The 15,108-nt window shown below is 34.1% G+C and overlaps 4 protein-coding genes across 6 annotated transcripts; all 4 read right to left on the minus strand.

Annotated features, from left to right (window-relative positions):
- Positions 1 to 68: 68 nt before the first annotated feature.
- Positions 69 to 3,747, minus strand: Tes (testin LIM domain protein). Of its 2 annotated transcripts, XM_076380956.1 has the most exons (5): positions 3,431 to 3,747; positions 2,997 to 3,198; positions 2,632 to 2,921; positions 1,169 to 2,554; positions 69 to 1,067 (listed from the first exon to the last, which is right to left on the minus strand). In XM_076380956.1, exons 1-5 carry the CDS (start codon positions 3,494 to 3,496, stop codon positions 714 to 716), a joined length of 2,298 nt encoding a protein of 765 aa, XP_076237071.1. In that variant the 5' UTR covers positions 3,497 to 3,747; the 3' UTR covers positions 69 to 713. The 2 variants fall into 2 exon arrangements, with proteins under 2 accessions (XP_076237071.1, XP_076237072.1); XM_076380957.1 differs by lacking the exon at positions 2,997 to 3,198.
- A 150-nt stretch (positions 3,748 to 3,897) lies between these two features.
- Positions 3,898 to 6,772, minus strand: LOC143180910 (putative ATP-dependent RNA helicase DDX55 homolog). Its single transcript, XM_076380958.1, has 7 exons — positions 6,595 to 6,772; positions 6,267 to 6,374; positions 5,888 to 6,160; positions 5,437 to 5,795; positions 5,170 to 5,367; positions 4,378 to 5,077; positions 3,898 to 4,301 (listed from the first exon to the last, which is right to left on the minus strand). Exons 1-7 carry the CDS (start codon positions 6,736 to 6,738, stop codon positions 4,260 to 4,262), a joined length of 1,824 nt encoding a protein of 607 aa, XP_076237073.1. The 5' UTR covers positions 6,739 to 6,772; the 3' UTR covers positions 3,898 to 4,259.
- A 330-nt stretch (positions 6,773 to 7,102) lies between these two features.
- LOC143180908 (uncharacterized) lies at positions 7,103 to 13,048 on the minus strand. 2 transcript variants are annotated; one of them, XM_076380954.1, is made up of 9 exons: positions 12,914 to 13,048; positions 12,681 to 12,789; positions 12,242 to 12,568; positions 11,505 to 11,741; positions 11,091 to 11,418; positions 10,666 to 11,000; positions 9,947 to 10,579; positions 9,713 to 9,881; positions 7,103 to 9,578 (listed from the first exon to the last, which is right to left on the minus strand). In XM_076380954.1, exons 1-9 carry the CDS (start codon positions 12,949 to 12,951, stop codon positions 9,040 to 9,042), a joined length of 2,715 nt encoding a protein of 904 aa, XP_076237069.1. In that variant the 5' UTR covers positions 12,952 to 13,048; the 3' UTR covers positions 7,103 to 9,039. The 2 variants fall into 2 exon arrangements, with proteins under 2 accessions (XP_076237069.1, XP_076237068.1); XM_076380953.1 differs by having other exon boundaries at positions 9,701 to 9,881.
- Positions 13,049 to 14,196: 1,148 nt separating this feature from the next.
- On the minus strand, positions 14,197 to 14,978 carry LOC143180916 (uncharacterized). The gene is made up of 2 exons (XM_076380964.1): positions 14,782 to 14,978; positions 14,197 to 14,692 (listed from the first exon to the last, which is right to left on the minus strand). Exons 1-2 carry the CDS (start codon positions 14,845 to 14,847, stop codon positions 14,420 to 14,422), a joined length of 339 nt encoding a protein of 112 aa, XP_076237079.1. The 5' UTR covers positions 14,848 to 14,978; the 3' UTR covers positions 14,197 to 14,419.
- Positions 14,979 to 15,108: the final 130 nt, after the last annotated feature.

A 15,108-nucleotide genomic window follows, 5' to 3' on the forward strand; every position in this document is an offset into this window, starting at 1 on the left:
TTTCATGAGAGAAAAAATGTATACTTAAACGCAAAATTATTTATCAGGGTATAAGAAATATATTTTTTAATAAATTTATCTTAAAATTTATTACTTTGTAATGAAATTTTTTCTTTTCAATAAAAAATATTTGTATACTAATTAAGTAGTTACAGTAGACATTCTATTGTGTACCGTGTGCGAGGAATTTATGATTGTGTAATTAAATTGTATCAGTTTCTACTCCTTTAATCAGTTGAGGTACTCATTATTCCTAGGGTCAGTGAATCACTTTATGACAAGTACTTACTCTTCACAAACGTCTTCATGTTAGTATATTTCAATTAACTGAGATAATGTTCTTTAAATTATTGTAAAAATACCAAATTGAAATAGTACTTCATATCTTCGAAGTGTCTTATCAAAAGTAATGCAAACGTACACATATGTTTTCCAACAAATGATAGGAATATATTTGAATACATATTTTATTTATTATCTGTTTACTTAATGTTGCATTTCATTGAAACGAATTTTTTCTTAGATAATATTTGTATATTCAATAAAAAAATACATCTACATTGTATATTGTTCATACGAAATTTTATAAAGTCTCATTTTTAATTATATGCAATTTCTTTCTAATGACATGTATGTACAAAATGGTAAAAAATTACATAATACATATATTGTTTTACAGTGAAATCATGATACTTCATAATGCAACAGTAAATTTATCCATGTAAAAACTTCGAAATACATTCTTTACTACACAATAACTTTTTTTCCTTAACTGCTATTTTGCTGTGCAATAAACTCTTCTTACAAATATAACAACAGAAACAAACGTCTGTTGCATGAAAATCAAGATCTTTCAGAGCGACACCTTGTTGATCAGCAGCAATTACTTTTTCGCACGTGTTACAAGTTTTTGCATATGTTTTTTGATAACACGAAAGACATAATGGACGATCATTCTCCGTAATATATTGTTTTCCAGCTAAAGGAACGTCACAGTCCCAGCAGCAAAAGTGTTTTACATGGTAATTATGACCCTCCGCAACAGTATACTCTCGTACAAAAATAAGCTGAAAAAGAGAGGAAAATTATTATAATGATGAATGAATATGTTGAAGACAGTTATCATAAAGGGGAAAAAGTTGAACCAATATTTTCGAATTTTACCTACCTCGTCACAGGCAAAACATCTAGGAATTCCTAAAAGTGTTGCCAAATCTCTTCCACAATACAATTTATTTTTGTAATAAAAATAAACTAAATCTACTAACAATTCGTTACACGTATCACAAACGAAACATCCAGGATGCCATACTGCATTTTTAGTTTTTTCCGTAACTACAGCAACATCACCAACTCGTATTTCTTCCTCGCATTTGTGGCACTTTTGTGAATTAATGGAATCTTTCGTTGTTAGTTCCTCTATACCATGTTCAAGATATTTTGGAACGTGTAAATTTTGTATTGATTGATTTGCTGGTGTACTAGTAGTTTCATAAGGGAATATTTGATTTTTCAATTTTTCAGAATATATAACAGTGGAAGGTGTTGTAAAACTGCTTATTTTTGCTTCGTTGGGATATTTATGCATTTGTAAAAGTGAAGGAGTTAATAATGTGTTTTCTTTTAATTTTTCTTTATCATCTATGTTACGAATTGGCAGGGAATTAAAAGCAGTCGATCGAATTATTTGTGAAGCAGATTTTATCACTTCCTTCTCTGCCTTTATTGGTTTGGAATCAACAACAATTTTGTCTGCCTTTTGAATTTCATCTTTCAATGGGTTCAGTGTTCCTCTAAAATCTACAGTTTGCGTCACAGTATTATCATTTTTTAATACTAAATCACTTGAGTTTAAATCTCTTGCAAGACTGGAGACATTGTGTGGCACTTGCCCTTGGTTTTCCTGTTTACTATACTTAGTTGTAAGTTTTTCTCGTATAAACATCAAACCCTGTTTATCCAATGTACTACCAATTATATCATTGGTATGTATTGTGCCAGAAGGAACAAGTGTATCTGCTAATATACTTTCTGTAGTATATTCAAGATCATTAGCTGGCTTTGAATATAAAGGAAATGCAAATGACGGACGTTTCAGTTTATCTGTTATATCGTTATGTGCTTCTATATAATGATCCGACGAATTTGAAGATGACGCAGTTACTGCCGAGTTACCACTTCTGATTACAGCAGAATTCGGATGCTTTGAATGTTCAATTACTGGATTCTTTTCGTTTACAATGTCATGACAATTATTGGTTTTTGAAAAATTCGATGAATGAACGACGTTGTCACCAGTTAAATTATATTTTCCACGAATTGATGCAGTTGTGACTTTGCTAGATTCATTTAGCATTTCTGAAGATTGTTCATATTTTTTTAGATCTTCGTGCAGATCTTTTTTGTATGAAATTTTTGGAGTAAAGCTACTTGGTGTACGTAACTGAACCATACTTTGTTGTGTATTAACTTTACGTTGTGGACTGAAATGTTGCATATCAGTTGCATTAGCAGGAGTCATTAATGATCGATCGAATGGCCGAGCACTTAATATCTGCAACATAAACAATAATACGTGTCAATAGAATTAGATCAATGATAGAACTAAATTTCTATAATGCTCCACATTACCTTTGTCACCATTCCCTGTCCTACATACTTTTTTATATTTTCTAAATACTTTTCAAATTGTTTGGTTTCCTGTTCACTTAATTCGTCACAAACTTTGTGGTCTATATCATGAAGAGGTAATTGCTTTTGTAACAACTGTCGTCTTAAAGCTGCACCAGCTGATCCTTTAATGGGTAATTTTTCCACAGGTAATGCTTTCATGTAATCTACAGCCAATTCTCTTGTTGCATCTGGTGGTACCCATTCAAATGCTTCTTCTTCATAGTCTTTCTCATTGTTTATATGTAAAACTGAAGGGAAAATATGCAATAAAAATTCATTGTGATAATATATGTTTGAATTTTCCTTCTAACAATAATATTTACATGTAGATTTTTTTTTGTATGTTCTGGAGGAGCCAAATAACAAATCAAATTGAGGGAAATCTTCATCATCTACATCGTGATCATCTTTATTACATTTACAGTTTTTACAAATTTTTCTCCAAAAGTGTAAATCTAAACCTGGACATGCTGCTTTGCAAATCACGCAAGGTGACCCTGCTCCAGCTTCGTGTGCCAATCGAGGCTAAATAAAATAATAACTGAAGTTTACTCAAGCAAGAAAGGGAAGCTTCTATTAGAAGAAAATATTACCTGTGTTAGATAACTATGAGATAGTAATAAAAAGTAAACATAAATAAGATCATATATCAAGAAATATAATACAATTTATTTATTTATTCTATGTTTATCGAGTTGTTGAAGAACAGAAATTAGAAAGCACATCTTTAAAGAAATAGAAGTTTACACAAGCCTACCTTCCTTTTTCGGTTTTCTAGTTCTGATAACCACTTTGGTCGATCATTCGACTCCAGATCGTTCATGTTTAATCGATTCAAACAATACAATGCACATACAATGTATGTATTATTACTTGTGACCGATAACAAAAACAATCGCAAAAAATATACAAAAACCAAAGTCGTATCACTACTTGCTAGAAGCTACAAACTATGCTACGTGTTCTGCGTGTGACTCACCACATTTTCACATACACATATTCTCAACTCCTATCGTGCATCTGCATGTGTGTGTGTATGTATCCACACACCCAAATCCAAGTTAAGTGTGAGTTCATTCATCAAGGGATTAACGTGTATCATCTATTTCTTCTACACATAAATATATAACATACGCATAGAGTATGTACATGTATATGTTACATATCTTGTAATTACTTTACGAAAGATCAATTTAATAATATTAATACTAAATAAACATAGTACACTGTTAAGAAGTTATTTTTATATTTCGAATACATGAATGTTCATCGATACGATTCGATATTACAAAATTTACTTGTGTTCTGCATATACAGTGTATACATACATATGTTACGTATAAAGATGGTAGGTCAGCAATTTACGAGGAGGAGGTTATTCACAAGCAGTTATACGTACATATACATATATGTAAGTATATGCATAGTAAAGCTATGTGATACATACGAGTTATACGTATCATTTTTTAGCACGACTGTTGTGTCTCCTCAGTAGATGATAGTACTTTGTACATACATACAAATATATAAAAGGATATCCAGAAGTACTGTTCTTGGTGCGTTTAACTCCTATAAAATCATTCTTATCAACTATTTACAAATGCCGCATCAAACTCTTCTTGTGAAATCTAAAACAGTTATCGTATAAAAGTATAAATGTTAATTAAACATCTCCATTCGAAAATTAATGTCAATTATCTGTACCTTTTTCTTCTTTAATTTTTTAATTAAGGCTATATCCTTTGCTAACTCTTTAATATCCTCTTCGTTTATTTTTGTTCTTCCTTTTTTTCTTTCATTTTTTCTTTCATTTTTCGTCACTTGTAACATTTTTCTCTCTTTTCGTTTCTTACGATTTTCTTGTTTTTCGAGTTTTCTCTTCTTAGCTTCGGACCAAGATTCGGTTTGTTTGCGTTTATGTTTCTGTGACGCAGGCCATACTCCACTATCTTTGAAGATCCTTAACTTTTCTATACGTTTTACTTCCTTTTGTTTATTTAAATAGCTAATTGAATTTACATCAATGGCTTCTTGTTTAAAAAATGATATATCTCTACCCTTGAGTTCAGGCATTCGAGGCATTTGTAACAAACCAAAACCCATTGCAAGTTTACCCAAATCAATATCTTTTAATCTTAATATCAAGTTACATTCGTGTTTATTGTAGGCTTGTATGTACGACACAAAGGCTCTGTTTGCTTTATCAAGAAGAAATCGATCCTGTTTCTGTAAATCTCTCATACACTTCAAACACTTGTCATATGATGTTATGGATGGCTCAAGATGTATTTTCTGTAAATCTACTTTTTGATTCCTTTTAATAAAATCTACGTATGCATCTTCTGTTTCTAATAGAAACAATAAGGCATTTCCTTCATTACCAATTCGAGCAGTTCTACCACATCTACAGAAATTGTATGTTAAATTAAATAGTTTGTATACATACACGTATAATTTTCATGGAGTGATACACACTGTGCAAAAAATTTGTATTACCTGTGCACAAAACTACTAGCTGAACAAGGAGGATCATACTGTAATACCCAATCAACTTCAGAAATGTCAATACCACGAGCCATTACATCTGTGCAGATTAAAATACCTCCTTTGGCATGTCGAAATTCATTAAATATTTTATACCTCCTACTTTTCATTTTACCATGTAGTGCAAGTACTTGAACCAATGGCAACATACTAAAAGCAAAGTTTTCATAGAACTTTTTTGCATAGTCTTATACTTGAATACGTTCTGGGCTAACTTACACTGCTATAACATGACTAAAGTAGTCAACACATGCACAAGTAGATAAAAAAATCATGTATTTCAGATTAGTTCCTTGACTTTGAATAAAATCTATCATTACTGATAACTTGTATTCTGCATTCACAATGACATAATTGTTCTTTAAGTTTGATGGAGTGGAAATATTTGCTTTTTCTTTGATAGTTATCAAAGCTGGATTCCTCAATCCTGCTCTGATCAAGTGTTGTAATTCCCTTGTTTGTGTTGCAGAAAACAAACCTGTTCTTCTGAGACGAGGTAAGTAACTTAATATTGTATCTAGTGTCACAGAAAAACCTAAATCCAGCAACCTATCTGCTTCATCCAAGATTAATATTTCCTAGAAAGTAGTATAATAAGTAAAATTTAATCCCCAAAAAAATAGAAGTATTGTAATGATCATAAGTAAGCCGTTTGATATTTTAAAATTACCAAAGACTTTACACATGTCGCCAAATTTATAGTTTTACAGTTGATTAATATATCTTCTAATCTGCCTGGTGTTGCTACAACAATGTTGGCTCCTTCTTTAAATCTGTTTATATCTTCTGCAAGTGTTGTACCACCAACCAGTAATATTTCTTTCAAATAAGGAATATTATTTAAAAACTTCTTCAATACTTCATTTATTTGTATAGCCAGTTCTCTTGTAGGACTAATTATTATAGCTCCAATTTCTGTAGCTTTCCATTTTTCTTTCCGTTTCTGTTTTACATGCAAAATAACTATTTAATAGCTATATCTTCCACATGTTAAATATTGATTAATATGCATTAATGATATAAATGAATTTTTGAATGAATTCAAATACCTGTAATATTTCTAATAAAGGAATTATGAATGCAATTGTTTTCCCACTACCTGTTACTGCTTCTGCTGCAACATCTTTACCCTTTAGCAGCAATGGTATAGCAGCTGCCTATGTGAGATAACACGAAACAATTTTCTTATTAGGCAATTATTAATTACTACGTATCAGTAAGAGTTAAATGTCATTATTAATAATATCGGTATTGAAATCGATTATGCGCGAGAATAGTACAAAAATATGTAAAAGAATTACAATTTTTGTGTAAACATTATGTATGCTATTATATTTATGTTATGTTTATGTGCTAGAGTCTTATGCTATATTATACCTGTACTGGGGTCATATACGGAAATCTCAATTCTTCGATAGTTTTTAAGACGGAATTGCTCAAAGGTATTTCCAGTTCTTTCCAATTTTGTGTTTTCATTATAATTTTTACTATTTCACCCGTTCGTTCGTAATTGAATACCATATATATTGTACTATTTTCGAATGTATAGGTTATGTTCCGCACTATATAAACACTATCCTAAACTGTTGTAGCTATTTGAACTGCGCCATTTTTTAGAATAAACCTTAGACGCCACCTGAACGAAGTTAGTGATACCAAGATAACAACAAATCGGATAATTTCAAAGTTATCTAAAAGTCCTATTACATATGCTTTTAAAAGAAATATTTTACTGTAACTTTCCTTGAAAGTATAGTAAATTATACTGTTGTTCTAAAATAGCTATGTAGTCATTATGTAGTATACGATAGTTACAGAGAAAAATGGAGAAACATTTGATAAAAATTATGAGGAAGTTATAAGGAAGTAAATTATTATGTACAAATTGGCTTTTAACGCATTGACTTTATTTTGATGGTTTTTTCTTAAATCTCTTCGATATAAAATTTCTGTCTAACGATGCCACGCACTCAACTATCTCTCAGATTAGGATCGTCCTTGCTTCCACTTTTCTTATATACACGACTAGGTCTAAGGCCGTAGTTCAACTTGTCTTTTTCAATGTCATAGCATCTGACAATATATATTTGTTTACACGTAAGAGGTACACAATCGTTTTTACTGCATCAAAAACATAGATGAATGTTTGAATGTTCAATTTTGACATTAATTTTTCTCATACGCTTTCCTTTAAATTCTTCAATGTTTTCTATTTTTAAGAAAAGTAAATTCAATTATAAAACCATCGCGTGCATTACATAAAATATATATGCTAAAACCGATACAATAGAAAAAATACAATGAAAGCATTCCAATAATAGCTGATAATTTGTTTTTTGTCCGAAATACAGATACAGCAGAGTTTCTAAAATTTCGAATTCTTCCTCTGAAATTTATTTCTCATCAATTCAAAAGAATGTTATAGAAAATATATTTACATCAACATGTAATATCTATACTTTACAGTTTGAACCGTTGTTGAATGAGAAAGCAATAGAATTGTGAGTAGGAGACACTTGTACCTCTAGGTAAATATACGCAGATGCTTCGTCGCAACAGTCACCGAGTCACTTTTAACGATCTTGCTTGTCCGACTCGGGTTTTCTTAATACATTTCCCCTAATTCAATTTAATCTGTACTTCAAGAATCTTATGTACCGGTATTTTATAACAAAATTCATAACTAACAAACCGGAAATTTTGGAACTTCATCTCAATTGTTTGGCCATCGCATATTTCAACTTTGCATCATCAAACGCTATTTGATCAAATTTGGAAGAGTTTCGTCAGTGTGTCTTTTTATATATTTTGTTCATTAGAATAGTGACGTATCATGTACGAAAAGACGAGAAGAAAAATATGTTATATCATCTGTTTTTTACGTAATTCCAACAATTACTTCTTGTAAAAAAAAATTCTTTTTTACGTACATAATGTGTTCAAGATTTCTTTCCATTTTTCAAAAGATATTCGGAGCTTCTGAGATACATACACAATCAGCCTATCTGACAGCACTTTATGCCAACCTTGCAGGTTGGATTCTGACTTTATAAACGTTTATAAAGTAGCGCAAATTACTACAATTGAAATTGAAATTTTTTAAAATTTGAATATTTCTTGTAGCATGTTATCATAGTTTGAGTCCCTCTACGTTTTTCACGTTTCATAAGATATATAGGCACTACTTAACAATATAGAATTTTGAAATTTATTTCGTTGCCAATTTTCAATATTACATCCTGCCCTTTACTATAAATTAACGTTTGAAATTGTACTGTTTTCTTTTCTTTCTTTTTTTTTCTTGTTGTAATGGTTCAATTAATAATTCATAACTGTGTATAATGATAAATTGTGTTAAAATCTATCGCATGTGGTAAGAATTCCAATATGATATTCGAGGGACTAATCATTACCATGGATCGTTTGTAATTAACCGATCCTCTTAGAGAAGTCACTTTCAAGATGATCAGCACTTTCGTTTATATTAATACAACTTGATCTACGTATAAAATCTTTTCTTCGTGAACATGACTATTTGATAGCTGAATTAGCTTAAAATATGCATTATTTTTGTTTGGAATGATATCGTTCACTATTAGCATGGAAAAAATGAATAAATGATAAATCTGTAGATGTACGGAGAAAAAAATATAGAATTTCCATAATATCTTATAGATGTATGTATCGATATAAAATTACAAGCAAATGAGTGAAAGCCTCTTCGAGTGCCTAACGCCATCATGAAAGTAACTTGAATTTGTAAATCTTATTCTACCATTGCAGAATACTAGTAGTTCTCTCTTCATCCATTTCTAGACGCAGCTACTGATTGTGCGGTAAAATCACCGGTATAGTTTGCTGCGCTCCAGGAGGTGGTTGCGGCGGCAGGTATTGCATATGCTGCGGTGGTATTGGTATATGAGGAGGAATGATAGGACACATTATTGGATAGCTTGGAGCATGGCCTTGAGGAGGTGGTGGGGGATATGTGGGTTGTGGAGTACCAGGCGGATTGTAAGTGCCTGGTGTGTGCGGTGGATTGGGATTAGCTGGGGAAGGAGTTTGACTCGGTGGTTGTTGGGCAACATGTGGATGTGGATGTGTATGTGGACCCATGTATTGAATGCTAGGGGCCTGTGGCCCTGGCGAATCATGATGATGATAAGGTGTAGCCATATGTGGCGGCGGTGGTGGTGCCTGAACCATGCGTACCATCTGCTGATACGCTGGTTGCCCAGGATAAGGCACCTGGAATGGTGGATGTAGAGGGGCCGGTGCCATTAAAGGCTGGCCAGTTGCTGCTACCACTTGCATTTGAGAAGCTATATCCTGTGCACGATGTTGCGCATGCATAACCGGCACTGAAATAATTACGATATTGCACAATCTCTATTTAAATTTACAAATTCTTCTTAATTTCATAGGAAACGCGAAAGTAAATAGAGAAAAGAAAAGAGAATTGAGAAAAAGATGCAGCGGATACCTAGATACTGACCCTTCCGGAACCTTGTTACAGGCTGAGCTGGCGGTTGACTGAACGCGGTTGGTGGTTGACTGGTCATTACATATGCTGGCATAACTACAGTTGCAGGCATCGTTGCACCGGTATATTGTGGTGTTTGCGGAGTGTGCGGTCTGCTGGGTGTTGGCGTGCTTGGAGATCGCTAAAAAAGTACTTCTATGCCATAGCTTGTTCTTTAATTATCATTCAAAAGTTTTATCAGCTTACCGGTGTGAAAGGTTTTGTATTAGGATTGAATTCCTTAGCATTTGGATTTAATGTTGACTTCTTAAAAGCCGTCGTAATTTTATCAACGTTCGGTTCCGGTGGGGCTTGGGACACAACAGATGTATTCGTCGGCGTTTGCTGTTGCTGTTGCTGTTGCTGTTGCTGTTGCTGTTGCTGTTGCTGTTGTGTTTGCGACGGACTGTTAGATCGCATAGATAATGGACCGGATGGTGGTTTACTGGAAACCACAGGTTCTTCTTGGACAGTTTGATTTTGATGCTGCTGCTGCTGCTGATGTTGTTGTTGTTGTTGATGTTGTTGTTGCTGTTGCTGCTGCTGCTGCTGCTGCTGCTGCTGCTGCTGTTGCTGCTGCTGCTGCTGCTGCTGCTGTTGCGTGGTCGGATGCTGTTGTTGCTGTGGAGGTGGTTGTTGTGCCTGTTGCGACGTTGAGTGTTGATGAGGTGATTGATGATGCGCCTGAGTAATTTGCGACGAACAATGTGAATCTTGCTGATGCTGTTGCTTTCGAATTACTGGTGGTGAGTCTTGTGCTTGTGTGTCTGCTAATTTGAAATCCGTAGCAAATTGTCTTAATTCTGAATGTTGTTCTTCCCTACTACGCGGTGTTGGAACCTTTAATAAGGTAACAATTTTATAAAATTACTTTTTAAGTGAAAACACAAGACAATTTAAAACATAATTTATAACTAGAGCATTACCTTTCTATGATCCGATTTATGCGAAACTATGTCACATCGTTGCCCTTCTACAGAATTTTGTTGTTGTAACTGACCATGCTGATGAGATGATTGTTGTTGCTGTTGTTGTTGCTGCTGTTGCTGTTGCTGCTGGTGAGATGCAGTAACATTCGTTTGAGGAAATGGTGCGGGTGGTGCTTTATCAGCTTGATAAACTTGTTGTCTGCCAGGACGTTCTCGTTTCTCTGTGTTTATTTTAGATGATGGCGTCTGTTGTTGTTGTTGCGATGGGAAATTTACTTGTGATACAGAGGGAGTGGTTTGAGACTGCTGTTGTGTCTGCTGCATTACAGGCACTACACGCGCGATAATATTTGATAAATTAAATAAGGATGCGAAATCGTTTTTGCTTTTCTGCTTTTTGAAGTAATATCATTTTGTAATACCTGGTGGTGGTGGCTGCGTTGCTGCTGGAGGAACAAATGGTGGTGGAGGATTGTTATATGTAACCACCACTCCACTAGGTGGCATTCCCATATTTAAGGATACTGGATGTTGTACCGAAGGATGAGCACTTTGTATTCCAATCGGAAGATTAGAAGACGGTGGAATGTTTACGTTCACATTGGACGGAGGTTGCTGATTGAAAACATTTTTATTGGTGGTTGTAGGTCCTGGCGAAGGTGGAGGTTCGTTTGATCTCATCAATTTTCCACTATTCCCATTTTTCTTCTTCAATGGAGGTGGAATATATTTACCCTCATTGGGTCTCACCTAAAATTACGCATAATTAATAGATGATATGTCGTTCTGTAATTAGTAATGTAAAAATACATTAAGAATAGAATATTAAACTGTACCACAGCTGCAAATCTTTCTTCTTCGTCGCCATTTTCGAGCTCCAACCTTGCCTTATGATTCGGCTGCGATTCTATTTCATTTGCAATCTCTGCAGCTTTCTGTTCTTGTTCTTTGTAATCTTTCGTATCTTTTCTTTGAAGAGGTAAAGTATAAGCAGCCAAAGTTGGTTCATACGTTGTTTGTACCCCATATTTTTGTTCATTTTTACGAAACATGTCATTGGCATCCCACCCATTCTGAAACAAATTGTATGTATAAATTTAAATATAAAATTTAGAGAGGGTGTTCGTGTTTGTGTTTCTGTTTTAGTAAGTTTTAAAAACTTTAATGGGTGATTCTACATGTCGAAGTTAGACGAAAATTTTGTTTTCTAGCTATTAATAGTTGAAAACAAAGGTAAAATATATCTAACACGCAGACTTCGTCTACTAACGGCACACGTCACTCTCGGTCAAATACGGCGGAGACAGTGCCATAGCCACAAAAACATATCCACTTACAGTTGAACTGATGACATACAATGCCACAAGATAAGCGAGTCTTTCTAAGTGGCTATGGCTTTGTCTACACAGCGTTAGATCTAACTAACGTGGATCAGTAGTGCTCAAAGTTCACGCATCAGACAAATCTTATGAATTTTTTGAACAATTAATAACTGGGAAACAAAGGTTTGTTTCTGCTGTTGAACATGCTTTATATTCATATGTTTTTATTCTTTTTTGAAACCAATACTCACTGTAGTGCCATCCAATTCTAAATCATCCCCATTCATGGTAGCAGGAGGTGCATCCCAAGGTTCTAATTCTTTTTCACCGATTATACCATTGTATTTACTAATAGCAGTATCCGTTTGGAATGTATCACGTATAGCATAGTCTAGGTCAACATCCTTTGCAGACATAGTAATAATATCTTGCGGTTTAAAGATCAATTTTTCTACCACACTTTCTACGCTTATTTTCCCTGAACCTTCTACACGATGCGCCATTTCTAATACAACATCGAACTGGCTGGAGAATGTGCGAAAAATGCCTTCGTACACAGAGCCATTCAATGTTTGAATCTATTACGAATATATAAATTGATTATAATACACATTAAAGGACGAAGGAAAGCTAAATTATGTGGAAAATATTCGCTAATGAGTAAACCTATAATGAAAAAAGTTCTAATACCTGTACAATATTGCCTACATGACTGGTTATAGCATGCATAAAGTGTGCATTGTTATATACACCTTCTGCAGCAACACATCTTTCTTGTGGACCTCGAGCACGTGGAGATCTAAAAATGAAATAGTTTGAGATTTCGATAGAGTGATTAAAAAAAAAGCGTGAAGTGTGAGTGAAATAAAAAGAAAAGTATGAATAATCGACATACAAAGCACTGAGAAAGAAAAACAACATACCTGTTAGTATTTGAACGGTTCTTTCTTTTGCTATTCATTTTGCCACCCGACGAGGATTCTTCGCCAGTGGTTATTGGATTTCTGCCGCCGGTTTGTTGCGGACCTTCTCGTTTCCTAGTGGGGACCGGAATTTTGACTAATTTCCCGGTAACTGTTCAACGTCAAAAAAATGTTTTCGTTCGAACGTCCCGATACAGGGGGAAATTGAGGAGTTTTTAGTTTCGCGAACTCCCCGTTAGATAGCAAAGATTTCAATTCGAAATCTTGTTCGACCCCAAAATGATTGATAGGAGGCCGTACTGGCCGTAACAACTATCAACATTCACGATTGGTTTTCGTATCACGATCGTTTATAGGTTATGCGCCTGTAGTACGGTTAACTAAACACTCGTTTGCGAAAGTTAGCGCGTGCGTGACTTTCGACTTTTGACAGGTACAGAGACGACTGTACTAGCAAAGGAAACAGGAACACTTGGATTCGAGGAGACGTACGGGGGTATACGGATACGGTGCCTGCCCGACACACCGAGATATCTTGCTGCTGTGTGACGTAACTGCGTTCTCCTTGCGCAGGAAATCACCTTTACAGATTTTCGCCTCGACGAAGTTCGAAAACGGACAGTGCTAGTCCCGAACAATGATTTTGCCCACAATATTGTATTTGTATTTAATTAATGAACATGTGGTAAACGATAAAACTTAGCACAAGTCGCCCGATCAGCCTGATCCCGGTGACTGTCGGATGCAGTCGCCACCTAATGAGAAATTCCTGAAGCTGAATCTTTCGATAAAGATCATTCGCAATTCCCTACTCGGAAAGAGAACCTATTTTCACTCTGCGTTAACCACACTTATGTATTATGTATGTACAATAGATATCATTATGAAGGATGTGTGTGTTTGCGCATACATCTGTTTTTTAAATGGAAATGCGTCCTTAGTCCTTAATCGTGTGTATACATATGTGTGCATGATATGAATGTACATACATATACAGGTTGTGTTTCGACATACGTTCATACACACATATATAATGCGTGTGCACACAATGTATACATATTCCTTACACGTTTGTGATCAGCCGCCTTTTCAGTTTTGGTTATTTATAGACACGCTTTTGGTAATAAAGAAATAATTCAAAGATTCACTTCATGTAAGGTTTTTTTACATTTCTGCAATCACGTGTTACCGATATTGCGTTTTTAATTTTTAATTTAATAAGAAATTCTAATTCGTTTCCTTGAAAAATTTATCTAATGATCTCGAAAAACAACCCATGTAAATATATCGTTATATGTATATTTTCTTAAGATTGTGATTATTTGAATGTTAAAGAATATTTTACATTTAGCTTTTTATTAATATATTTAATAAATATACTATTCGCACGACCATTGTATTTACGCAAAGTTTAAGATAAAATCATAATGACTTACATTCAAGGTTAATGAAAGACTTAAAGTAAATATGTAAAATAAAAGCAAATATTAGAGTATTGTTTGTAAGTCAAAGTCTGTAAAGACCTTTATGTCGATCGAAATTTTTACGCATATCTCTATTGTCCTCATGATAGATTGCGTGCAATTTTCGAACGATATTCTTGGTTCTATCCGAGATGAAGTTGTCCAACTGACCCAAAATATTCACACATCGGATCATCCATTCAAAACCTGTGTTTATTTTGTCTGGTGCGTGAGTATGACTAACGCTCTTCGAAACCCTTTCTACGACGCCTTTGCGTTCTTTTGCAGTTACCTCTTTGACGTTCATCAATATTGTCTAATAAACAAATTTTATAATAATGCGATACCGAAGCATTAGGGAAAGAGAAAAATATGCGAAGTACATATAATTGTCAGACTACTCACCAAAGATACCGAGAACAGCAATAGCAATTGTATTTTCATGTCAGTCTTCGTCAATGTGTAAACCATGTATTTAGCTATGTATATGTATGTATATATTTGACAGGAACCGATTATACTACATATCTATTTATATATACATATACATATACGTGTACGTCAACGTCAGCGTTCGATTTACTCGTCGTTACTCGACTGTGACGAGAGAAGCACTTGCCAAACCCACTGCCAATTTATGCCATTCGTCAAATATGTATTTATATAGCGTAGGTTCATATACATACGTATACGATTCTCATGCATAGGTAATACATACATGTATTATATTAT

This window comes from Calliopsis andreniformis, chromosome 6 (genome assembly GCF_051401765.1).
Source record: "Calliopsis andreniformis isolate RMS-2024a chromosome 6, iyCalAndr_principal, whole genome shotgun sequence".
In the NCBI taxonomy this organism is placed as follows: Eukaryota; Metazoa; Arthropoda; class Insecta; order Hymenoptera; family Andrenidae; genus Calliopsis; species Calliopsis andreniformis.

Coding starts and splice junctions, on each gene's coding strand:
- Tes (XM_076380956.1), bottom strand. CDS start 3,496: ATGAACGATCTGGAGTCGAATGATCGACCAAAGTGGTTATCAGAACTA. Junction 2,922..2,996: donor ATACAAAAAAAAATCTACAT/GTAAATATTATT, acceptor TTTTCCCTTCAG/TTTTACATATAAACAATGAG. Junction 2,555..2,631: donor GACAGGGAATGGTGACAAAG/GTAATGTGGAGC, acceptor TTTATGTTGCAG/ATATTAAGTGCTCGGCCATT.
- LOC143180910 (XM_076380958.1), bottom strand. CDS start 6,738: ATGGTATTCAATTACGAACGAACGGGTGAAATAGTAAAAATTATAATG. Junction 6,375..6,594: donor CGTATATGACCCCAGTACAG/GTATAATATAGC, acceptor TATCTCACATAG/GCAGCTGCTATACCATTGCT. Junction 4,302..4,377: donor AAAAATTAAAGAAGAAAAAG/GTACAGATAATT, acceptor TAACTGTTTTAG/ATTTCACAAGAAGAGTTTGA.
- LOC143180908 (XM_076380953.1), bottom strand. CDS start 12,951: ATGAATAGCAAAAGAAAGAACCGTTCAAATACTAACAG. Junction 12,569..12,680: donor ATGTAGGCAATATTGTACAG/GTATTAGAACTT, acceptor TATTCGTAATAG/ATTCAAACATTGAATGGCTC. Junction 11,001..11,090: donor AACGCAGCCACCACCACCAG/GTATTACAAAAT, acceptor TCGCGCGTGTAG/TGCCTGTAATGCAGCAGACA.
- LOC143180916 (XM_076380964.1), bottom strand. CDS start 14,847: ATGGTTTACACATTGACGAAGACTGACATGAAAATACAATTGCTATTG. Junction 14,693..14,781: donor TGCTGTTCTCGGTATCTTTG/GTGAGTAGTCTG, acceptor TTTGTTTATTAG/ACAATATTGATGAACGTCAA.